Raw genomic sequence first — 24,870 nt, 5'->3', positions numbered from 1 at the left:
GTTATATATCAATTCCTTATTTGGATTTTTGACAGAGATTGTGAGGTTCGATTGAAGTGAGAAGCATCATGTGTCGTTATACCTCTATATCAATAGGAATATTCGCCGAGCTTGTTTGAATTGTCTTAAAAATTGATCAAATCTATAAATTAATATGAAAAAACAATGTATACAAATACAAATAATAGTAATAAAGATGAATACAATTATAAGAGTGCTGAAAATAAAGTGTAAAGGTCATGTTTGCACTATAGGATGAAAGTAATTACATTAATATTATAATTTTTATTATACCATAAATTTTAATTTTTTTCTCATTTCCTCCTAAATATTACTGACTCTATCCCTTTTTATATGTCATTCTTTTCTATAAATAGTTGGTTCATAATACTTGTCATTTCATAAAATTAATACATAAATTATCATATTGTTCCTTTTTTACCCTTGTGAGTTATTAGCTTTGAAAATTAATATACATTTGGCCAACTTAGAAAAGCTAAGTAAATGATTCATGTTCGTTGGTTAAATTAATTAATCAAAATAAATCAATTCATATTCATTGATTGAAAACTTGAGTTCCAAAAAAATTAAATAAGGGTAGAAGGGTAAAGTTGCATCATTTCTTGATGCAAGTGCAAAGTAAAAAGGTGGCATACTCCCTCCATTCGATATTAATTGAATTTGAGGCATTTTCCATTTTTCAAATTAACTTAATTGTTCAGTTTTCAAGACTACTTTTAGAGTATTCTTCCAATTTTACCATTCATTTGGATTTTCAATCTGATGACTTCAATAAATTTGACAATAATTAATAAGGGTAAAAATAGAAAACTATGTTCAATTTATGTCTTAATCTATTTTTCTTAAAGGGTGTGAAACACCTCAAAAAATCAATTAATATGGAATGGAGGGAGTATAAAAAGGGACAGAGAGAGTATTACTTACTCCCTCTGTCCCTAATTATTTGTCCATTTTTTCTTTTTTGATTGTTTTTAATTACTTGTCCATTTTGACAAATCAAGAAAGGACAAAAAATATTTACCTATTATATCCTCAATTAGTTACTTTAAAAAAGATAGAATTTCTTGAAAATCTTAAGTTTTTAATTCATCCACTTCATAATTAATATGGATAAATTGATAATCTCATGACTATGTCATTTTTATTAATAAGTGTGTCAATTCAAAAATAGATAAATAATTAGGGACAAAGAAAATAATAAATATCACGTAATTTGAGGGGGAGAGAGCAAGTATTTATGTAGAGTTGAGAAATAATTTTAAAGTAGTTAGTACAGCAGTAATACTTCAACGTTGGTAGGGACAAATTGTGGCGTTCTTTTCTTATCAATAAAAATTTGTCAATCATTTATATCAAATCAATATATACATTTATTATACTTTCTTTGTCCCTAATTACTTGTTTATTTTCTAATTAACACACTTATTAAGAAAATAATTATTGACATAGTAAGTTTATTATTTTACCCCTACTAATTATGAAGTATATGAATTAAAAAGTTAAGGTTTTCAAAAAGTTCTATATTTTTCAAAGTAATTAAATGAGGGTATAATAGGTAAAAAAATTATCCTTTCTTGATTTGTCATAATGGACAAATAATTAGAAACAACTAAAAAAAAAAAAATTGACAAGTAAATAAGGATAGATAAAGCATGTATTTGCATGAAAATTTTTAGTACTTAATTACAATAGTATATTTAATGGAGTTTTACAATTTGGGTCTAGAGATGATACAGGGTATGCAGATTTTATCCTTTTCTTATAAGTATAGAAAAGTTATTTTCGAAAGATTCTCGATTTAAAAGTAGTAAATTCAAATACAAAGAATCAAAAAACATAGCAATTATCTCCTCTGTCCCTAATTACTTGTCCACTTTTGAATTGACACAATTATTGAGAAAATAATTAATGACATAGTGAGTTTATCATTTTACCCCTATTAATTATGAAGTGGATGAAAAATTCTACATTTTTCAAAATAATTAGTCATTTAATTGAGGATATAATAGGTAAAAATAATTTGTCATTCTTAATTTGTCAAAATGGACAAGTAATTAGGGACAACTATAAAAGGAAAAGTGGACAAGTAATTAGGGACAGAGGGAGTATTAGTTAAGGGAAGCAACAAGAAAGGAAGAAGAACATAAAATAGTGTGATAATCGAAACATAATAAACAAAAGATGGTGATAAATATCAAAAGCAAGAATTACGTTAATATAACTAGTACAAAAACAAATACGAAAAAGCTTAAAATCCTTGAAAAACAAAACGATATTCCACTGCCTACTAATCTTATACCCTGATACTTAATACATAATTAAATAAATTTACATACTTCATTAAATTATTTAATTAGAATAGATTAAATTAATTTGATATAAACACCAAATAGATTTCGGTGAAATAAAAAGGATATAATCAACACGAGCAATGAGTGAAGCGAAGAGACAACAGTGCGGTTTGGGCGGTTGAACTACGGACAAATGCTGCGAATATCACGTGACTATAATCTAGCCACAACCTCATTCATTTCAAAATTTCAAAAATATTTTCATTAATTATTACTATATTTTAATTACAATGATCAATCATTTCAACTTTATATTTGAAAAATAGAATCTAAAGTTTGAAAAATAGGACGAGTTTTAATTATTATTTTTTTGTTTTACCTTATAAAGTCTAAATGTGAGTTTAACTTTCAAATACAATTCTTCAACTAAATCCACAGATTATTATGAAACAATTTGAAACTTAATATATTGCATGAGTGAGAACTTAAACTGGACTCTACACACGGTTCATTTTCAAATAAATCGATGAGCAGAGACGAAGTCAGAATTTAAAGTTTATGAATTCAGAATTCAAATCTATTTGAATTTTTGGGTTCTAAATTAAAAATTTATATATATTCAACAGATTCTTTACGAAAAATATAAAATTTTGACAAAAGTTATTGGGATCGGTCGAGTTCTATACTAGCTCGGCCCTTGTTGATGAGGTGATAGGTCATATCGAACTTAGATCAACAATAGATTGTTACATGTGTGAACATCCTATATTAATCGCTAGAAAAGAAAAAAAGGTGCATATAAGATGTAATAATATCTTTCAATACTGTAATACCTTTTGAGGAAAATTTCCAAGCTTAATTTGAACGTTAAAGTGAATAATATCATATCATATTATGAGTATTTTGTCCTTACTTTTAACCCAACAATATGTTCTACAATTTTTTGTATTCATTTGAATCATGTAAATTGTTATGTTACTTAATATAAATTGCATTAATGAGAAGTTAAAGTGGGACAGGTGCAACTTTGAAGTGAAGTAACAGAAAAGGTCATTTATAGTGAGTGGGGCCGACACTCTACAGTTGTGTATTTAAAATTAATTCAAATTCTTCCTACCTACTTTATTATCCTCACATAAATAAAAGATTTTTTGCAAAATCTACACTCCTAAAGTACTTAACAATAAAAACAAAATTTAAAAAAATAAATAAAATTGAGGTGTGAGTCCCCTTATTAAAAGGGAATCAACACTATAGAGAATTTACTTTCTTGAAGTAAGAGCCAAATAGAAGAGATAGAAGAAAATGCAGATCAATAACATGTTTGACGGAACTCAATAACTTTATTAGATTATGTAAATTATTTGTTATAAATTTATTTAATATGTATAAATTATTATTTTAGAATCTACCAACTCAAATGAGGTGGTATTTTGAACTCGTACAGTTTAAATTTTGGATCCGATTCTGCTAACTACCAACCTCTGTATTTTTTAGTGTGCTTTGTCTAAAGTTTCTTACATATTCTGTTTTCTTTCTTTTTTTCCTTTTTTCAGTGAGAAGAAAATGGAAAAAGAAGATGGTTTGAGGACAGTGGAGTGTCTAAGAGGAAGATTAATTGCAGAAAGAGCAGCTTCTAAAAAAGCAAAAGAAGATGCAGAGCTTATGGGAAACAAGGTTTTTTTTTCTTCATCTCTGTTTTTTTTTCCGAGTGAATATGATAGTAATGGACATTTTGTTTAATTCTACAAGTTTCTCATGATTAGATTTGTTTGATTATAAGTTACATTGTTCGGATTCTTCAAAATATTGCCTTATCCGTGTCTGATTCTTTGAAAATGCATAGCTTTCGAAGGATCTGATATACCTACATTATGCCTCACCTCATATAACCAGCTTTCGAGCTAGCCAACAAGCAAAACGAGTTATGTTAGAAAGAGAATAAGGTGGTGGGGGTGGGGTGGGGGTGTCTGAGGCTTTGATAGAGGGTGTTGTTGATGATCCGTAAGCCCTATTCACTCTTCTTTTGTTTTAAGCTATCGATAGTCATGTTCTTATATTTCTATATAAAATTCCTTCTCGGAATTGCAGGACAATAGATGTTACAGATGATAAATCAATTTTTTTTATATATCTGTTACTTTATCTTTGTCTGCCTATGATGATACTACTAAAATACTTTGTCAGAGTCCGAGCAACATAATTTATTTATTTATTTCATTTTGAAATTTACAGCTGATTGAACTGGAGACAAAGTTGAAAGAAGAGAGCAAATCAAGAAACAAAGCTGAGAAAAAGCTCAAATATTTTATAAAAAAACTTGAATCCATGAACATATGTTATATTTCAGATGAATCAGAGCACTCAAGTTTGTTTGATAAAAGTGAAATTTCATCTGTTACATCTACAACAACTACTAGTAACAGCAGCAAAATAATCTCTGAACAAAATTCCCAATTTAAAGACTCTATGATCAGTGATTTTCAAGATTCTCAAGAGCTCATATCCCAAGAAAACTCAATCAACTTTGACAAAAATAGCAAAGATGATGACAACAATTCTAAGGAGCTGGAATTCTCAAATTCAGATGCTAATAGGTATGTAAAATGTCTAAACTCGACGTTGAAAATCTTACACAGAAATCTTAGTAGCTTAGTTAGTTGGCTACTTGAACTCTCACTTTATTGATGAAAGTTCGATTATCCACGTTATAATCCTCAATCCCTACCCTAATTTTGAAGAAGATTTTGTTTTTCTAAATATAAAAATATGTTACTTGAATAGTAGAAGGGTAAAATTACTCCAAATCAAAGAGTAAAGGAGTAAATTTGACCCAAATGAGAGGGAAAAATAATTGAGTTAGAGACACTTTTTCATTGTCATGTTGGACGTCAATTAGCCCCATAGTGGAAGGGGGTATATTTTGGACCTTAGACTTCACATCTATCGCCCTTTTGTTCAGATAGTATAACAAAAGGTAAATTTAAACCTTTTCAAATAGTAAAGAGGCAAATTTATTTATTTTCCCTTCGATTCTTTTATTTGATCTAACATTTTTATCTATTATTCTAGCTCAAAATCATTAGTCCACGAGGAATGGGAAAATGGAGAAGATGAAAGTTATTTTCAAGGAGACAATGTCAATAACTCTTTGGCATTAGTTCCACTAGATTTGCCAAAGCCAAAATCAATTGATCCAATTGTTCTTGATGCTACTGTTAGAGAAGTTCTCGATGCACTAAGGCATGCTAAAGAGAAACTCCAGACACAAATGGAGAGAGGACGCGGTATGATTAAAGTTGGCTAACTTAGATATATAACAAATCTTGTTCGTCTTGATTTAGAGTACCATGAGGCTAATTAGTATTTATAGTCGGTGAGTTCCAATTGAACGTGATCTTATTATATGTATATATTTTAATTTTCTTTTTTTGCATTTATATGTTGATAATGTCATACTATATTTAAGCAAACTGAGGTTGATGTCATGTGATATTCTTGTAATAAAGGACATTATTTGGTGATCAAAGATATTTATTGAAGTATAATTTGTCATATGTTTGGTTGGTAAGTAAAAAAATATTTATCGAAAAACATATTGCATATATTAAATAATATTACCAAATTTGGTACGAGTTTTAACAAAAAAAGAGTTTAGTACTATTAAATATTGGTAATAACACACTTTAAAATTAAAAGTTACGATAGTTGTTAGGAAAATGACTTTCTTATGAGAAACATTTTCTTCAAAAATGACATTGGTCCTACCAAACATCTTGCTTTCATGTATGGAAGTAAAAAAGAGAAAACAAGTAGCGAGAGCGAATCAATAAAATTGTTGACCTAAAGCTAAAATCTTTTTGTTTCTAATTAATAAATAAAGTCTCGTATAAAATTGTATTTGAAAATTCTTCTTCTTATTATTTTTTTGTTATAATTCCTTTTCAATTAAAGACAGCTATTAACATAATTTATAAGTAAAAAATATCAATACGCGTGCTTATACAATTTCTCTTAGATCCTTTAATTTCGTAAATACGCGTAAATCGTTAATATCGGAGTGACAATAGACAAAAGCTTGATGAAAAAAAAACTAAAAATATAATTTTAGCCTTATGATTAAAGACCTAGAGAGAACCCTAACCGCAATCACAACCATTATAACAATAACTTAAATTGTTCAAAAATATAACAACCAAGAAGCATAGAGACACTCAAATAGAGATAATTACGGAGGTTCACCATGTATTATATATACCCACAAAATAAAATAAAAAAAGATTGTGGCAAACAATTTGAGATCTCATTTAACATCAAAACCCAAAAAAGATCATTTGGTAAAGAACTTCCAAAATCCCAAATTTGTTTTTTTTGTTTCCCATTCCCTCTTTTGATCCAAAAAATTAAACAAACTCTGTCACATCTTTTTTTATGGGTTTTTACAGCTAAGGCTGTTGTTGAAAATTGACACATTCATACAAGGACCACAAAGATTGACCATATACTATATTCTTTGAACTCACATAAAAACTTTTTCTTCAATTTTGCCCATACACATTTGGTTTATTTCATTTCTTTGGAATTTTGTTACATATTCATGATCTATAGGCCTTGTAGTGCTTGTCATTCATTCAGAGTTGGAGTCAGCTATATGAATCCTCGAGAAATTTAGTAACTTGTTGAATGAAAATATTCCAAATTACTAGTTATTATTTGGAGAAATCGCGTATTCATATATAGATAGTACTGATTGCAAGTGAAAAAAAACATGGTTATGTTGTGTTGGAGGCCTTCTGTTAAACGGGATGGTAGTCGTAGAGGCGGAGATCCGAATGGGAGGTTTAAAGGATTAATGTGGTATAAGGATTTGGGAGATCATGCAAATGGAGAATTTTCAATGGCAGTTATACAAGCAAATAATTTGATGGAAGATCAAAGTCAGCTGGAATCAGGGCCATTGAGTTCTGTGAAATTAGGACCTCAAGGAACATTTGTTGGTGTCTATGATGGACATGGAGGACCTGAGACTTCGCGGTTTATAAACAATGCTATGTTCTCCAATCTCAAGAGTACGTATGTGTAATGTTTTTAATTCGATTGCATGATGTTTCATTGATTTTGTCACGAACCTTATATGTCGAATCCAACAACAGCTAGCATATCCAGTGCAACCCCATGAGTGACTATCTGGGAAGGGTAGAGTGTACGCAGAACTTACCCCTATCTTATATGTCTAAATCTTTAATCCGCCTCTCAATGTATTATTCTCCAAAGTTGTTTGTGTTTGAAATCTGAGAATATCTTTGTAATCTTATTCTCATTTTCAGAATTTGCATCAGAACATCAAGAAATTTCTGCTGATGCCATAAGAAAATCTTTCTTGAAAACTGAAGAGGAGTTTTTGTCACTTGTAAAGAGACAATGGCAAGAGAAGCCACAAATTGCAACAGTAGGATCATGTTGCTTGGCTGGCGTAATATGTAGTGGACTCTTATATACCGCGAATGTTGGAGATTCGCGTGCAGTACTAGGCAGAGTAGATAAAGCTGCAAAGAGTGTAGCAGCTATTCAATTGTCAACAGAGCATAATGCTAGTATCGAATCCGTGAGAGATGAGCTTAGGTCATTGCATCCTCAGGATTCACAGATTGTGGTACTCAAACACAACGTTTGGCGTGTGAAAGGTATTATACAGGTATGTGTTGATAAAAATAGTCTCAGTTCTTTGGTTATCTGTTGTTAATAACAGAAGCTCTTATTTTCGCGTTTCTCATTCCTTACCTTAGAAGTACTCTTTCCCCATCTGCCTGATCAATGATTCTGTATGCAACATATAAATGTATTTCTGCATCAATATATCGACAACTCTCAATAACACAGGCAATGTCAGCTCGATCATATGTTTATATTGGCAACAAGAGGGTACCTAATGCCCCGAGCCAAATGGAATTAAAATACATCTAAGAATTGTTGATGTAATTGATCTTCAAAGGCATTTGATTGATAGTGATGTTCCTAATATATCGTCTTAATATAGGTTTCAAGGTCCATTGGTGATGCATATCTTAAGAAATCAGAGTTCAACCAGGCACCATTATTGGCAAGATTTCGGTTGCCAGAGCCCTTCTCGGAACCAATCCTCAGCGCGGAGCCATCAATATCAGTTCACAAACTCAGTTCCAAGGATCAATTCGTCATATTTGCTTCGGATGGTCTATGGGACCATCTTAGCAACCAGGAGGCTGTTGACATTGTTCACAATCATCCTAGAAATGTAAGCTTTCAATAATCTCTACTAGTAATCTCTATTTTTACCTATGTTGATCGGACTCTCCAAAATGCTGCCGAACTAGTGTTGGATCCTCCAAAAATGCGCTACTTTTGGAGGATCCACCACGCACCTGACAACATTTTTGAAGAGTCTGAGCAACATAAATTTCTACATCGACAATCATTACTGAATGCACAGCTTCTGAATCAGATTGTTAACATATACTCCTCTTCACTCTTAGCAGGGAATTGCTAGAGAACTTATCAAAGCTGCTCTACATATAGCAGCAAAGAAAAGAGAAATGAGATATTCGGACCTAAAAAAGATCGATCGAGGAGTAAGAAGGCATTTCCATGATGATATAACAGTTGTAGTTGTGTTTATTGATCCATATTCTATGAATAGAAGCTCTTCTCGCAGTTCGATACTCTCCATTAGAGGAGGCACTCCCTCCTCTCCAAAAATGTAGTTCTAAATGACACTTCATGAGTCAATCCGCTTGCCAGAGGCGGAGCCAGAATTTGAAGTTTATGAGTTATGAATTTGCCTCTGGATTTGTAGCTCGTTTTAGTTACAGGGTTCAATTTTCTAATACAAATAAAGGGTCTAAGCAAAAACACGGATTCATCTGAACTCGTAACTAATAGCAACAAAAGAAGATGGCAGAGCTTCTCTTTGTGAGGATTCAATGTCTTAGTCTTCTTTCATTTCCTTGTAGTTTTAGAATTGAAGTATGTTGTTCCCTTCATTGTTTTTTTTTTTTTAATTGATGGTTACTTCCTGAGTAACCAAAGAAAAACGTCGATACAAACATTTGATAAGTCATCTTGTTGCACCGTGCAGAGTAAACAGTGAATTTGACCGGCTATATATGTTAAGATCCCCTTATTGAGTCTAGCATATCCTATTCACCATGCACATTTTGGAGTTCAATATTAGGTACCAATTAGAGTGGTGCAATATTTTATAGCAACAATCAAAGCTTTGAGTATACCTTGATTTGTAATTTGAATCATGTATAACTTGATACATCAATTGGTGTACTATTTTATATCAACAACAACATGGATAAAGTACTAAGGGGTCGTTTGGTTTGAAAATGAGTTATGATGGGATAAGTTATGTTGGAATAAGTTATGTTGGGATTAGTTATGATGGGATAAGTTGTGTTGGGATTATTTTTTATTGAGTGTTTGGTTTGTTGTATTCAAAATAATAAATTTTAAGAACAATTTATTTGTTTACAAAAATGCCCTTCATTAATGTAAAAAGTGATATAACAAAAGGGTTGAAAGAGACATTTTTGTCATTTACCTATTTTATCCCGGGATAAGTTATCCCGGGATTACTATACCACCCAAGGAGAGGGATAACTTATCCCGGTACTAATTATTAATCCCGGGATAAGTTATCCCGAACTTGCCAACCAAACAACAAAATAAGCGGTACTATAATTTAATCCCGGGACTATTTGTTATTATACCTCACACCAAACGAGCCCTTAAAAGAACAAAACTACTTTTATCTTTTCTAATAACTAAGGTTAAAGCATCCAGGGTATAATTGTAAGGTCACTACTTCTAAATTTTAAAAATAAATTATGGGAAAATGCATAAGTACCCCCAAACCTATGTCTGAAATCTCAGAGACACATTTATATTATACTATGGTCCTATTATCCCCCAGAACTTATTTTATAAATAATTTTCTACCCCTTTTCGGCCTACGTGACACTTGTTGACACCCAATTTTGACCCTCCACAATATAAATTAATCATCGAGCTTCTTAAATATCAAACAATTTGAAATAATCGTCTTGAAAAATCCTAAAAAATATATATTTTAAAATCTCTTTCTAATTAGTTTTGGTTAGTTTTTATTTATTTATTATTTTTTTCCAGAAATAATTATATAATTTTACATGTTGGTTTATATAATTTTCATCTTTTATACAAATATTTAATAAATAGCCTAAAAATAATATTTAGCATAATTACACATTTATTTCTTTGAATTAGTGAATTTTATAATTTTCTATAATTAGCTCTCTATTTTAAATAATGAATAAGTCTTGATAATTATTTTGTCTTGTTTTAAATTAAAAAGTTCAAATAATTAATCGATAATTATTCATCTTATTTTAGTGTTGACTCGATTTGGCTATATCTAAGTTCAATTCGGTTAGAATAGCAATTAAAGTGGCCAAATTTTAAATTAAAAAAAAAAGGGCCATCCTTTTGTTCTTAAAACCTGTACACACATCCACGCTCAAACGCTCTCTTTCACCTTTCCCAACCCTCACACACGCCTCTTCTCCCCTTTCTTCTTCCCAAAACGCTAAAGTCAAGCAAGAACCTAATTTCTTCATTTGCCCATCACCCCTGTCAGTTCCTCTCCTTATTTTCAAAGATTACAGGCCTCGGAACAAGGTTTGTTGACTTCGGCTGAGAGAAATCTCACCTAAATCTGATACGGATCAAGATGTATCACATCGAATCCAGATCTGCCGGGGTAGGTTATTATCTTGCTTGTTTTCCTTCCATTCTCTCCCATCAATCTCTCATCTCCCGCTCAAATGGCTATTAGAATTCAAACCTTTATTTTCAACTATAAATACATGGTATTGGTGCCATTTAGAGAGGACAGAAACACGGAAGAAGAGGAGAATAGTATTCCACGAAATCGAACCACGAAGGTTTGAGCCTCAGATTTTTGATTTTCTTTCAAGTTCTTTTACTCATCTGTTGGTGGGTCGAAGGTCGAATCATTCAAGCTCGTCGTCCTAGTCTCGCTGCCCAGAAGGAGGTAAAATACTTCTAACTTTACTTTGTGTAATTCCTGTTAGTTTTAAGTATACCTTTCTTGATCATTGTATTGGTTATTATGTGTTAAGATTGAGTGGTTTAGTAACAAAAATCTGATTTTATCTTGTGAGAAGTTTAGTTTGTATGAAAGAACTCATAATTCTTGGCTTGAGTGTTAGTTGATCAGCTTTCCTCTATTTCGTTTCCAATGTCTATATTCACCTGCTCGCATCTCGTATTCAAGTTATATGACTAATCATCTCACTGAATGTCACTGCCCGACCTTCAGAACGAGCTTATATTTTAGGGTTGGTTGATTAATGTTTGGTATTACTTGATTAAGCATTCTGTTGGAAAGTCGTGTTGATCGAGTACGCTATAGTTCTTATTTGTGCTATTGCCTATTTGAGTTATATAAAACTGATTGTTTGCTGTAAGTTTTGGCAGAGTTAAGTTCACTTTCTTATCGTTTGTCAGATTGAGATTCGCATCCTTATCGTAGCTGCATTTTGATATCATTAAGATCTCGTTAAGTTCGAAAAGGGCACGAGGCTACCTCTTCTTTAAAGCCATATTTGTTAATCAGCACCGTAGGTTGCCATTTTGTTTTCACTATTTTTCGCTCTTAGCATATCTGAGTTCATGGTTATTCGAAATTCTATATTATTCATCTAAGTTGTGGTTTGGTTGCCTGTCGGTTCTATTTCGATTTATCTTAAATGTTGTCTTGTTCTATATTCAGCATGGCAGATTCTACTTAAAATCTAATTCCAGCTTCTGTATAGCTGATTAGGTTCTTTGTTTAGCCCAAGCGTAAAAATCATAATCTGGTTGTTCCAACCTGTTTGCTACCTATTGTTTAGCTTTAGTCCTTGAAGACTACTGTTTAGAATAAATGTGATTACTTTGAATAATTTTAGCTAGTACATGCGGAGAATTAGTTGAGTCTTAATTTGAATTAATGCTTCTAATTGTCTAATTTGTCTTCAGCCTTTAGTTGTGATTTAATTTTGAGTTTAAATGGGTGATATAACATTCAATTATCAATGTCTACGATGTTCTACAATACATTGCTCCTGCTGTGCTATTTCTTCCTTCCTTAGGCAGTAATAAAAAATGTTAAATAATTTAGTAGTTGCATAACTTGTTCTTTGCGGTGGTTCAAATTTTAGTGTGTTTTTTCATGAAGTTATCTCTTGCAATTTCTTTTCAACAATGGTTGTGAACAATTTCAAGTTAAATAAATTATCATTCTAATTCTTGTCATTTTTTTTTATGCATGAACTCCCTCGGTTTTGAGTCCGTAGGACTCCCCTTTTCCTCTTGCATCTCGAGTTGGTTGAAACTCAACATTCCTCCTTCTTCGAGTCAACTTGGCCATTGTTTCCAAGTTTTGGAAGCTGATACAAATAATAGGTTTCGAGAAACATAGCTTGTATACACTGATATACGGCGATATACGCTGACATATATGGTAAAAATGCAGCAGCCACAGGTTGAGGTCGGGAATAAAAAATACAAGTGTCCGAAAGCAAGAACTACATGAAAAGGGCTAAGAAACGATCAATATACACCGATATACAACCGGTGTATATGCAAAAAAGGGATTTGGGTTAAAGCCCCAAAAAATTGGCCCAAAAGGGGGCCCAAATTCATTTCTCCTTTACCTTTAAAGCATTTAATTGTCTTTATTTATTGTTTGTTTTTCTTATCATTAACTCTAACTTTAGAATTATTAATTAACTTAATTAGATTCCCCAAAAGATGAGTTATTTCTTTGTGTTGGTTTAATTTTAATACATTTCATGTTTTGTGTTCATTTTTTTAGTGATCAAGTATATTGGTCAAAATTTTATATTTTCAATTAAATTAAACTTTTGTACTTAAAGAGAGATGTTCTTTAATGCTTTTAACTTAATCACATTTTACTCATTTTAAAATTGTTTTAAGTTAAAGTATTTTTCTAAAAAAAAAACTTTAAAAGGTGTTAGTCAAAACCTTTTCAATTAATTGAAATAAAAATATACTTAGTCTATTTCTCAAAGAGGTTAGTCAATTAATAAAAAATAATTTTCATGCTTTAATTATTAAATTGGTTTAAATTATTATTTTTTAAATGAATTAAATAAATTCTAATTAGTCTAGTTTATTTAATACTAGGTAATGTTGCCCGTGCTAAGCACGGGCACAGGCCCAATAATATAAATGATATGTTTTGGGCTAATAATGGAGATTTTTAAGCGATTGTTTGTGTGGATAAAGAAATAAGTTTTTTTATCACAAACTTGTACTTTCTTTAACGTTATTCAAGGCACAATAAGACTACCCATATACAACATTTTTGAAATATTTTATGTTGTCAATTATCATGATTTATAGTATTTTTACGATAGATTCACTTAAAGAGTGAGTGTACTTTTTTGTATTTTTTTTCAAAACATATTTTATGTTGTCAATTATCATGATTTATAGTATTTTTACGCATTTTTTAAATATAAAAAACCCAAAAAAAAATAAGACAAATAAATTAAAATGGACCCAATTTATGTTGCACAAATAAAATTTGGAGAGTCATCCAAATTTTATTTTTAAAAAAAATGTTTTAAGTTATTAATTATTGTGATTTATAATATTTTGATGTAACTTTCAAATAACCAACATTACTGGTCACTTTGTCCTAATTTATGTGATATGGATAAAATTACAAAATTAACCCTTTAAAAATGTCTTTAAGATATTTTTAGTTGTTAATTATTATTATTTATAATACTTTTTTGGTAATTTTTAAATGATATGTGTTATTTTTTCTGTCTCAATATATGTGAGCCTGAAAGAATTCTGAGAGTGAACCTATTTTATTATATAGCTTCTAAATATTTTAAATTGATAATTATTGTAATTTTTAATATTTTTTAAGTCATTTGTAAATGATATATGTTGCTTCCTTTGTCCCATTTTATATAGTATAAATAAAATTGCCGAAACCAACTAAATTTTTAATATATTTTTTAAAATATTTTAAATTATTAATTATTGCGATTTATAATATTAAAAAAAAAAGGTACAAAACTTGTATCAGCCTAAAAAATGACCACCATAATTCGAAGCCTACAGAAATCAATATGGTTGTACGTAATTTTTAAATACTTAATATGTATTACTCCACCTGTCTCAATGTATGTAGCATTGATAAAATTTCAAGATTCAATCAAATGTTGTTAATTGTTAAGATTTATAATACATTTTACGTAGTTTTCAATAATTTCACATTAAACAATACATATTACTACTTTTGTCTCATTTTATGTGACATTGATAGATTAATTTTAAGAATCAGTCAATTTATTTTTTACGTTTTTTTAATAAATATTTTAAGTGGTCAAAATCACGATTTATTGTATTTTATACATAATTTTTAACGATAGATTAATTTCAAGAATTAATCGAATTTTTTTATATGTATTTATTTTTGAAATATTTTATGTTGTCAATTATCATGATCTATAGTATTTTTACGCAATTTTTAAATATAAAAAAAAATTAAGACAAATAAATTAAAATGGACGCAATATATGTTATTTTTGTTGTCTCAATTTATGTGACACAAATGAAATTTGAAGAGTCATCCAAATTTGCATTTTTTTAAAAAAAGTTCTAAGTTATTAATTATTGTGATTTATAATATTTTTATGTAACTTTCAAATAACTTACATTGCTGGTCACTTTGTCCTAATTTATGTGATATGGATAAACTTACAAAATTAACCCTTTTAAAATGTCTTTCAGATATTTCAAGTTGTTAATTATTATTATTTATAATACTTTTTTGGTAATTTTGAAATGATATATGTTTTTTTTTCTGTCCCAATATATGTGACCCGGATAGAATTTTGAGAGTCAACCTATTTTATTATATATCTTTTAAATATTAAATATTTTAAGTCATTTGTAAATGATTTATTATATTATATTATATTATATTATATTATATATATATTATATTTATTTCTACTATATAATAAAATGGAGTTTATTATGATATTATATATTATATAAACTCCCTTTTATTATATAGTAGAAAAATAAAAATATATTATATATATTATATAGTAGAAAAAATGATTTATTATATTATATATTATATATTATATATTATATATTATATAGGGAGTTTATGATTGGACATCACAATGTCCCATCATAAACTCCGTCTTATATAATAATAGAATTCTAATCACTTGCAATCTAATTCAAATATTTTCATTTTTGGGTCCCTTTTCTCTAAAAATAAAAAATAATAAAAAAATAAAAAATGTGTCATTTATTTAGTTATTTTCTCAAAGTTAATCAAATATATTGTAAGTTATTATTTTTACGCTAAATCATCATTTTCTTAAAAATTAGTCAAAACATGTTTTGGTCAAGTCACAGGTCAACCGTATGTTAGCAGACACTTCGAATGCTTAAACCCTTCTCGAAGTGTAAATTGAACCCCGAACTCTCTTTGGTATTTTCAAATGATTTTTTCTGTTTAAATCTTTGAAAATTACAAGTTTTCTTAATTTCTTTAAAAAATTAAGTGGCGACTCTTTCTAAGTATTTTTCAAATTGTTTTATGCTTAGAACATTTCAAAAAGTGATTTTTCTAAAGATAGCTAAATTACGACACGACAACAATATCCTTGAAAAAATTGTCAACACACGCTGGGCCCAGAAGATAGTGCCACGTAGGCCGAATAAAATAAGTTCTGGGGGGTAATAGGACCTTAATATAGTATAAATGTGTCTCTGAGATTTCGGGCATAGATTGGAGGTACTTATGCATTTCCTAATTATTTTAATTTTTAAATGGTATCGTGTATATTAATTTTAGTGCAATGACCTAAACACCAACAAGAAATATTTTTTGTATTACTAATCTATATATATAACTAGTTTCTATAAAATTAATATGTGCATTATAATTTCGATATAACTTTGTCTAACAAACGCCCCCTTAGTACTCATATCATATGACTTTGTGTAGTCAAGGATAAATGTATAAATTAAGCACTCATATCATATCGTCAAACTAGATAGACGTGTCATTTAATTTGGCTTCAATTTGTATCTATATCCTTTAATTTTAGATGTACACAAATAGACATTTAAATTTATATAAAATTAAATAAGTAACACATGCATCCTACCTAGCGTCTCAAATGGTCAATTTGCGTCCTACATGACATTTTATATGTATAATGTCACATAAGACACATGTCTGTATTTGTTAAATTTTATATAAGTTTAAGTATCTACTTATACATATCTAAAGTTTAAGGACATAAATACTAGGCATAATGCATAAACATGACCCTTGACTTGGCTTCAGCAGACAACTATGTCCTCCAACTTTGAGTGTACACAAGTAAGTACTTAAACTTGTATAAAATTGAATAAGTAGACACACGTTTCCTATATGACATAATACACGTAGGAAGCCACATAAGACAGTAAAATTGTCATGTAGGGTGTCATTCAGGACAAATACGTCTATTTGTTTAATTTTGTACAAGTTTAAGTGTCTACTTATACACACTCAAAGTTAAAAGTCATAGCTATCCGTTGACGCCAACTAAGGTCATGTTTATGTATTACGTCTAAATATTAGCTGAGCACAAGTCAAATGACATATTTATGTATTATGCCTATCATTTTTGATTATCATAAGGAAATTGGATTTTTTAAAAATTTCTATAGTTCTTTTATGGCCTTTTTATCCTATATTTTTATTATTATATGTAAGAAATCTAAAATTACTAAAAAAATTATTATTTTATAAGTGGTTAAGAAATCTTAATTTCTCGGGCACAGTAATGAAATTATGAATGCGGATGGTTTTTGAGGAAGCTAGATGAACATATCTACACTTTTGGAGAATGTTCAAATTGAATAGTCATAAAAGAGTACAATTTCCATTTCGTTTGTATAACGCTCAGCGATGACACACTTTACTAAATTTGGTCAGTGCTCACCGAATAACCGAAACCCCCATCCCCTATAAAAAATCCAATTTTCCATCCCATTTGTTCATCAAAACTCAAAAATTGTATCTTTCGTAGTAAATCCAACAAACATTAATGGCTACTCCGTAAGTCTCTCTACCTTCCTCCTTTTTTTCTTTTTTCTTTTTCTTTGCTTCCTTCCTCCTTTTGTTTCTGATTTTTTTTTCAAGTGTAATTCATGGTCAAGATAATATCAATTAGTTTAATGTTTATCGAGAAATCAACCAACACATAGTGGTTAGAGTGATATTGATTAGTTTGATTTTGCACTTTTAATTTTTTAATGAATGTTAATGGGGGTTTTCTGCAGAAGTGTACAACAAATTCGTCCTGCATCTCTTGATTCTACTTCCGAACCGCCAGCCCTGTTTGATGGAACTACAAGGTTAATATCCTTTCTCTTATGTACAAATCTGATTCAAATTTCAAAATATTTAAATGAAGTTTGAGAAATTATAATCAAAGGAAAAATAATTTGATAGATTTTGAACTTTTTTTTTTTTGAAGGTTGTATATCAGTTATATATGCCCTTTTGCACAGCGTGCGTGGATTACCAGAAATTTCAAGGTTCCTTAATCAACTGCAAATTCATTTCCGTATTTTTTGTTGTTGTTAATATTATAATAATTACTCTTGTTTTATTTTTCATTTTTATTTTGGATGTAGAGTATACTACTTAGAATCTTTAGTTTATGTAGATGAATAATGGTGTCATAAAATAAACTTTGAAGTTATTGACAAATGCAGGGTTTGCAAGATAAGATCGAATTAGTTCCAATTGATCTTCAGAACAGGCCTGTTTGGTACAAGGAAAAAGTGTACCCTCAAAATAAGGTACTTTCTATTGAAGCACAAAATTCATCTTCTATCGATCCAGTATATATACATAGCTGAACTTTATACTAGCTGTAATGTTATATCAAAGCGAATACCTTAAGCCTTATTGTGAAAAGTAAGTGAAACTGGCCTAGTGTTGTCAGGGGTGGATCTACCATTTAAGTTACAAGTTCGACAGAACTCAGTAGCTTTGGCTCAAACTTTGTGTTTATGTTAAGAAATTCACTTAGTATGTACGAAAGATCTATTCAGAAAGCAGTAAGCAAAAATGTCCATGGTTGTGGTTGTGAACTCATAAACTTAAAATCCTGAATCCGACTCTGAGCGTCATGATAGATGCCAAATTTTTAAATGCTAGAGAACTCGAAAATAAGATGCAGTGTGCTTGCGACTTTTAAAGAAGTAATCTTTTTTCTTCAAATTCGAGTTTTCTGGCGAACCTGATACATGAAGAGCATATCCTTTGCTTCGATTTGGTTATGTGTTTTGTTCTATTCTTCCGTAGGTGCCCTCTCTGGAACACAAAAACAAAGTGATTGGAGAAAGTCTCGATCTGGTTAAATATATCGACAGCAACTTTGAGGGTCCGTCTCTTCTACCTGATGTAAGCTGCAAAACTCATTCTTGGCCTAAACAGACTATTCTTATTTTCAACCCTCCCCTCCTTCCCGACGTGGCACTAAAACGTTGACAAAAGAAAAGGAAGCAAAAGTTTTAAATTTGATGTGATTTGGTAAAATGGTTTAGGACCCTGAAAAACAGAAGTTTGCTGAAGAGTTGATAGCTTACAGCGATACGTTCCTGAAAGAAATATATGGTAACTTCAAAGGAGATATTGAGAAGCATGCTGGTGAGATTCTTGAACATTTGTGTTTTCAACTTCATTTTGTAATTTTCTCACGAGATGTTAACAATAGTTCACACTTGCACCAGGACCTCAATTTGACTACTTAGAAAAAGCTCTCGACAAATTTGATGACGGACCTTTCTTCCTAGGCCAATTCAGTCAGGTCAGTTATATTAGTACAATGTGTAAAGTGTAAGAAGGTATCTTTAGCTTTCCGAATTTTAGAAGTTCATCATATTGATGTTGAAATTTGGTGCATCAGGCCGACATAGTGTATGCTCCCTTCGTTGAAAGGTATCAAATCTTCTTGAAAGAGGTGTTTGATTATGATATCACATCTGGGAGGCCAAAACTAGCAAAATGGATAGAGGTATGCTAACTTTACTTGCCTTAAAATTGTGTCATGAAGGTACCTGGCGGCTTTATGACAGCCGAACTAGTTTAGGACTGAGGCATAGTTGACTGATTAATTGATCGAATCGTTGTGTTGTACGATTACCCTGCAGGAACTGAACAAGCTTGATAGCTACATTCAGACAAAAGCTGATCCTAAGGAAGTGGTGGACTTATATAAGAAAAAATATTTGGTAGTTACTCATATGTAAAGAACTTGATATGTTAATTTTGCTTGGTGTGAGCATTCTATGCTAATTCTTTCTCCATCTGTTCATTGCAGGCGTAAAACTGAATAAAATGCTCGATCCATCAACGTTGTTAAATTACGAATAAGGGGTGCTTCATGCTCAGTTCATGTCAAGAAGTTGAAGGATTATACATTAGTAATACATAAATAAAGTGGTTCTATGTTTGTTTGTTATCTGGGAGACTTGTATCAGCATAGTAATAGCTGTTGTAGCATCTCATGTATTAGAATTCTGTTTTGTGTGTGTATATCAAGCTAAGTACTTAATGAAGTATTAAAGTTCATAATTCTCTCTTGACATCAAGAGTTGATTTTTGAGATTGTTTCACATATAAAGATGAGATGGGACGATCGTTCAGAGGCCACAGCGCGACTACCATAGGAAAACCCGCCTGAAGTTGAAACATATTCTTTGGCCTGAAAATAATCTAATATTGGGTATTCATGCAAAAAAAAAACATAAATTGGGTATCACCTAAACGCCATGAATTTTTTGCAATAAAAGGAGTCAAAAAGATGTAAATAGAACAACGGTTAGTAAATGCAAAATTCAAGTTTTGCCTCAGAATTGTCAGTTTTATTTATTTTGACATATATATGACCATACTCAAGGTTCTGTGTACATATTGATATTCTTGTCCTATTATCTTTATTTTTTTTAAAATCGTGGCAGCTCCTCGATTAATTTCTTAGGTACCTATTACCTTCCACCAGTACAACTAAGCATTTTAGATGCACAAGCACTTCAATATTTGATTTTCAGCAACACTTATCAGTTGCCACCATTCAGGACAGAGTTACAGAATCATATTTTCCTTGAGCAATATAAGTTAAGGATGTTACTACCTCTGCCATGGTAGGACGCCCGTGAGGTTGCTTTTGGACACACGTGTTTGCGATTAGAACAGCTTGCTTCAAGCCTGTTGCAGGATAATGGCCTTGAAGTGCTGGATCTGCCATTTCTGAAAATTTGTCATCTTTGATCAATGGTCTTGCCTGACATACAAAAAAAATTCAAAAGGAACACCACAGCATTTTCGTCACAGATAGTATACTAACTTGAACGAAATTCATACAAAGGGAAAACATAAAGTTACCCAAGCAATAAGATTGGACTCTTCTCCATCTTTTGAATTTCCGATATCTTTCCTTCCTGTAAAGATCTCCAAAAGGACAACCCCAAAGCTGTAAACATCTGATTTCACACTCAATAGCCCTGTTTGTACACTCACCTCGCATGTTGTGGCATGCTCTGGTGCTTGGTGCCCATAATTTCCCTCAAATGTTGCAGATACATGGGTTTTACCGTCTGGAGGCCCCAGTTTTGCAAAGCCAAAGCCAGATAACTTAGCTTGATATCCCTCCCCAAGCAAAATGTTAGAGCAGTTTATACCGCGGTGTATTACAGTTGGCTGTTGTTTGTCATGTAAATACTCTAATCCTTTTGCTGCTTCGGAAGCAATTTTCATCCTAGTGTTCCAATCAAGTTGGTTCTTATCAGGAGCGGAATCTGCAGAAAATCTTTAACTCCAGACATCATATGAAAACAACTAAACACAACAAAAAGCATAACCAACTACGAAAACAAATACCATGAAGATGCTCTTTCAATGATCCTAGTTGAACGTTTTCATAAACGAGAAGTCTATGATCACCATCAGCACAATAGCCAGCTAGACTAACAATATTAGGATGGCGTAACCAACTTAACATACAAAGTTCACCAAGAAAATTCCTTTTTCTATCATGATCCACTTTCTGGATAGCAACAACCTGCACCAAATCATATAGAAGGTTTCAATCTACAGTTCTGTCACAACTTGGATATCAAATGCATATAATCAAGCGTATTGTCATACTGAACTAGCTAATTTTATCAAATGATCCTGGTCATTGACACATTTGATTTACTTCGGTTCAATCTATTGTTGAAGGAACACGTGTTGCGCCATATCTACAATATGAGGCCTCAGACATACAGTTTTGAGAAAGCCTGCCACTTCTCTCTCTGTCCTATCTGATTATAAGAAAACCATAGGAGCATTAACCTGATTAGAATCGATCTGTCCTTTGTAAACTCTTCCGTAATCACTCTCTCCAAGAAGACAATCCTCATGAAAATTGCTTGTTGCAGCTGCTAATTCCTCGAATTCAAAAATCTTGACTGCAATGTGAGTGGAATTCATCATTAACAGCTTTGTAACATGATGACAAAATTGTGCATCATCAATTTACAAGATATAACTAAAACTAAGTGGAAAGTTTCCAAATATGTCAAGAGTAACCAGCTGATGAACTAAAACCAAGCGAAAAATCAAGAAACTGGCACAAAGATTCATCTTTTAATTTTTTGTTATTCCTATTGTTTGTAGGAGAGGTCATATCAGTTAACTTCATGAAATGAGATAATTTGTTGCAGCACCTTATTCGATGACAGTAACATCAATTTTTTAGAGAGTTGAGGGACATTAGATCAGCTTCCTCAAAGAAAGTATTATCCTTGTTAAGTGTCCCACTTTAATTGAGGAACGGTCTCTATTCTCCTTATATAGTTTTGGATAATCCTCAATTCATCTAGGATTATATCATCTCTAGTCACGGGGTCAACAGTTACCAAGTACGGTTGCAATAATGATCAAGTTGCCTTAGCCTAACCAAGTAAGATTGCAGTAATAGTTAAGTGACCTTAGTCAACTGATCTGAACAAGTTTTTGAGTTAACGATCTATTTTAGGAGGTCTATAAGAAACTATAGTTTGATAAGTAAACCACTCACTAACCTCCAATAAAGGGATGTTATGAAGAGACAGCTAATGCAACATAGGCTGTCACTAAGACATCTGTTGTGGAAGTGAGTTGGTGCACTGATGATGCAAGATACACAGCCGATTGCCTACGACAGTTTGGACTTAAAGACTAGTTATCAAGGCGGTTTTTAAGTGTGAAAAGAGCTAATTGCATAGCTGATTGAGGGGTTACCATTGAATTGCAACAGAAGGGGCACACTAAGGCTAAGGCCTTCAAAAAGGAATAAAAAAGGTGCTTAGAAACTAACCCCATGTTTCCGGGTCAGCTTGTGCACCTAGACTAATTCGACACAATACCTACTGCTTCCCACCAGCAAGGGCGGAGCCAAGTGGGAGCAAGGGGATCATCCGAGCCCCTTTGATGAAAAATTATATTATATATACAAAGTTAAAAAAAAAACTTTATGTGTTTTTGTATATAAATAGATGTTGGAACCCCTTGGACTTTTTTCGTATGATTGCTTCTTTTATGTTTTGATTCCTAGTAAAAATCTTGGCCACTACCCACCAACACATGTTGGTGGATAACTCTGCCCATAAAGGCTTGGGCAGATTGGAAAAAAATCATTACAAATCACGTGTTTTGGGAGTATGATGAGTGAAATCACCAAATTCTCTTTAAATTCTACCGTTTTCTTCTTCTTTTTCTCCAATATTCTGGAATTCCTAGAAAATTTAAATGCCAAATTGAAAAATTAGTTCTAATGAGTAAAGCTTTATGGGTACCTGCAGCAACTGGTCGCCGCCGGTCAATCTCCGGTGACGTCTTCTTCCATTGACCGGTGCATAAAAAACACTTCATCGTTGACTTTGTGTCGCTGGAAAATCATGACTCTGCTTTTTCATGTTCACATATATAGACAAACTAGTTATAGTGTTATAATCAATTAGAGAAAAGTATTTGAAAATCACACAAATTATTAGTTTTGTCATCGAACGAACAGTTGCAAGATCAAAAATGTATTTAAGTTCATTTAGGGGTCGTTTGGTAGAGTGTATAAGAATAATACTAAATAGAGTGTATTAATAATGTTTGCATTAGTAATGCATGTATTAGTTATGCATAGTTTATTTTTATGCATTAAAAATTAGCATGCATTGCATAAAAAATTTAATTTACAAAGATAGCCTCCACTATTATGGTAGAAAAGATGTAAAAGGGATTTTGAAGGGCAATTGGGTCTTTAATCAAGCTAATGCATGCATTAAAACCATTGTATTGCTAATACCTAGAAATATGTGGTATTAGCAATACACACCTTAATAAACAATAGAGTGTATAATTAATGCAAGCATTAGTAATACATAGGTTGGAAAAGAGTATGAAACAAGATACTAGTAATACACAAGGCTAATGCATGTATTATTTTTTCTAATACACTCTACCAAACGACCCCTTAGTGTTAAGAGTGTTTTTAAGGTTGTTAATAATTCAGGTATGAAACTAATCCCACCGTTCACTTTTACTTGTCACAGTTTGATTTCACACACCTATTGAGAAATATTAAATGATATAGATATTTACCAAACTATCCCCTATTAAATGATGTCTTTGAAAATGATTTGGAAAATAAGTATTTAATGTTAGGGTAAAATATGGAAAAAAAAAATTATTGTTTTTTCTTGATATGTCAAAATTCAAAAGTGACAAATAAAAATAAAAAATTATTTTAGGAATAAGTGACAAGTAAAAGTGAACGGAGAGACTAGTAATTCTCTTTTAGAGTTCTTTAAATACATCTCTTTTAATTATAAACAAGTAATTTTATTGCCTACTTTGCTCTCAATATTGCCTTTTTTCCTTTCTTTCATTACTTACTAGTGAAATTGTTTGAAAATGTTTGGTTGATCAAATTATTTGAAAAACCTTTTCTTCGTTTTCTCCAAGTTGTTTACTCATTTTCAAATTTTCGTATATTTTGTTGGTCAAAATGCCGGGAAAACATTTGCTAAACAAAAAGAAGTTTCTTAAAAGAGAAAAATGACTTCTCTAATGAAAAAATAAAAAGTAAATGACTTTTCAAATTTATTATCTCATATCCTCTCCACGCAATCCCCACAACCCATACCCCTTGACCATCTCACCTTCGTCACCCCTGAACCCCACTCCCTACCTTATCTCACTCTATCGTGTTTACTGATAATATATAGTACTCTTGCTTTCATGATGTTTATTTTTTTTTTTGTTTACTTACTAAATATTACTCTATTTGTTTAAAAAATAATGACCTCCTTTCATTTTTAGTCTGTTTTAAAAAGAACAACCTATTTCTTTTTTTGGTAATATTTTAATTTAAACTTTCCA

At 31.1% G+C, this 24,870-nt stretch overlaps 4 protein-coding genes across 4 annotated transcripts; 3 read left to right on the top strand and 1 right to left on the bottom strand.

The window, feature by feature from the left end:
- The first annotated feature begins 3,532 nt into the window (after nucleotides 1-3,532).
- Nucleotides 3,533-5,663, top strand: LOC125806788 (uncharacterized). The gene is made up of 4 exons (XM_049486538.1): nucleotides 3,533-3,634; nucleotides 3,869-3,989; nucleotides 4,548-4,909; nucleotides 5,385-5,663. The coding sequence occupies exons 1-4, from the start codon at nucleotides 3,618-3,620 to the stop codon at nucleotides 5,617-5,619; spliced, it is 735 nt and encodes a 244-aa protein (XP_049342495.1). The 5' UTR covers nucleotides 3,533-3,617; the 3' UTR covers nucleotides 5,620-5,663.
- A 1,373-nt stretch (nucleotides 5,664-7,036) lies between these two features.
- On the top strand, nucleotides 7,037-9,052 carry LOC125806785 (probable protein phosphatase 2C 38). Its single transcript, XM_049486533.1, has 4 exons — nucleotides 7,037-7,381; nucleotides 7,640-8,007; nucleotides 8,350-8,586; nucleotides 8,828-9,052. Exons 1-4 carry the CDS (start codon nucleotides 7,081-7,083, stop codon nucleotides 9,050-9,052), a joined length of 1,131 nt encoding a protein of 376 aa, XP_049342490.1. The 5' UTR covers nucleotides 7,037-7,080.
- An 8,307-nt stretch (nucleotides 9,053-17,359) lies between these two features.
- On the top strand, nucleotides 17,360-20,046 carry LOC125841039 (glutathione S-transferase L3-like). The gene is made up of 10 exons (XM_049520034.1): nucleotides 17,360-17,517; nucleotides 17,742-17,816; nucleotides 17,939-17,999; nucleotides 18,180-18,266; nucleotides 18,775-18,873; nucleotides 19,017-19,119; nucleotides 19,203-19,279; nucleotides 19,379-19,486; nucleotides 19,623-19,703; nucleotides 19,793-20,046. Exons 1-10 carry the CDS (start codon nucleotides 17,507-17,509, stop codon nucleotides 19,796-19,798), a joined length of 708 nt encoding a protein of 235 aa, XP_049375991.1. The 5' UTR covers nucleotides 17,360-17,506; the 3' UTR covers nucleotides 19,799-20,046.
- A 499-nt stretch (nucleotides 20,047-20,545) lies between these two features.
- On the bottom strand, nucleotides 20,546-23,406 carry LOC125806957 (probable serine/threonine-protein kinase PBL7). The gene is made up of 5 exons (XM_049486709.1): nucleotides 23,292-23,406; nucleotides 21,808-21,923; nucleotides 21,352-21,532; nucleotides 20,857-21,269; nucleotides 20,546-20,755 (listed from the first exon to the last, which is right to left on the bottom strand). The coding sequence occupies exons 1-5, from the start codon at nucleotides 23,365-23,367 to the stop codon at nucleotides 20,546-20,548; spliced, it is 996 nt and encodes a 331-aa protein (XP_049342666.1). The 5' UTR covers nucleotides 23,368-23,406.
- Between the last annotated feature and the right edge of the window lie 1,464 nt (nucleotides 23,407-24,870).

Source organism: Solanum verrucosum, unplaced genomic scaffold, assembly GCF_900185275.1.
Source record: "Solanum verrucosum unplaced genomic scaffold, falcon-dt-bn FXZP01000196.1, whole genome shotgun sequence".
Taxonomy (NCBI): Eukaryota; Viridiplantae; Streptophyta; class Magnoliopsida; order Solanales; family Solanaceae; genus Solanum; species Solanum verrucosum.
This window is presented reverse-complemented; position numbering and strand designations above follow the sequence as displayed.

Bases quoted from the DNA above. Each gene is read 5' to 3' on its own strand.
- LOC125806788 (XM_049486538.1), top strand. The intron at 3,990-4,547 runs GTTTTTTTTTCT...TGAAATTTACAG, and splicing joins CAGAGCTTATGGGAAACAAG to CTGATTGAACTGGAGACAAA. The intron at 4,910-5,384 runs GTATGTAAAATG...CTATTATTCTAG, and splicing joins TCAAATTCAGATGCTAATAG to CTCAAAATCATTAGTCCACG.
- LOC125806957 (XM_049486709.1), bottom strand. From the start codon at position 23,367: ATGAAGTGTTTTTTATGCACCGGTCAATGGAAGAAGACGTCACCGGAG. The intron at 21,924-23,291 runs GTACCCATAAAG...CTCACATTGCAG, and splicing joins GCGGCGACCAGTTGCTGCAG to TCAAGATTTTTGAATTCGAG. The intron at 21,533-21,807 runs GTTAATGCTCCT...GATTTGGTGCAG, and splicing joins GACAGATCGATTCTAATCAG to GTTGTTGCTATCCAGAAAGT.
- LOC125841039 (XM_049520034.1), top strand. The intron at 18,267-18,774 runs GTACTTTCTATT...ATTCTTCCGTAG, and splicing joins AAGTGTACCCTCAAAATAAG to GTGCCCTCTCTGGAACACAA. The intron at 19,280-19,378 runs GTCAGTTATATT...TTGGTGCATCAG, and splicing joins TCCTAGGCCAATTCAGTCAG to GCCGACATAGTGTATGCTCC.
- LOC125806785 (XM_049486533.1), top strand. From the start codon at position 7,081: ATGGTTATGTTGTGTTGGAGGCCTTCTGTTAAACGGGATGGTAGTCGT. The intron at 7,382-7,639 runs GTACGTATGTGT...TCTCATTTTCAG, and splicing joins TATGTTCTCCAATCTCAAGA to AATTTGCATCAGAACATCAA. The intron at 8,008-8,349 runs GTATGTGTTGAT...GTCTTAATATAG, and splicing joins GTGTGAAAGGTATTATACAG to GTTTCAAGGTCCATTGGTGA.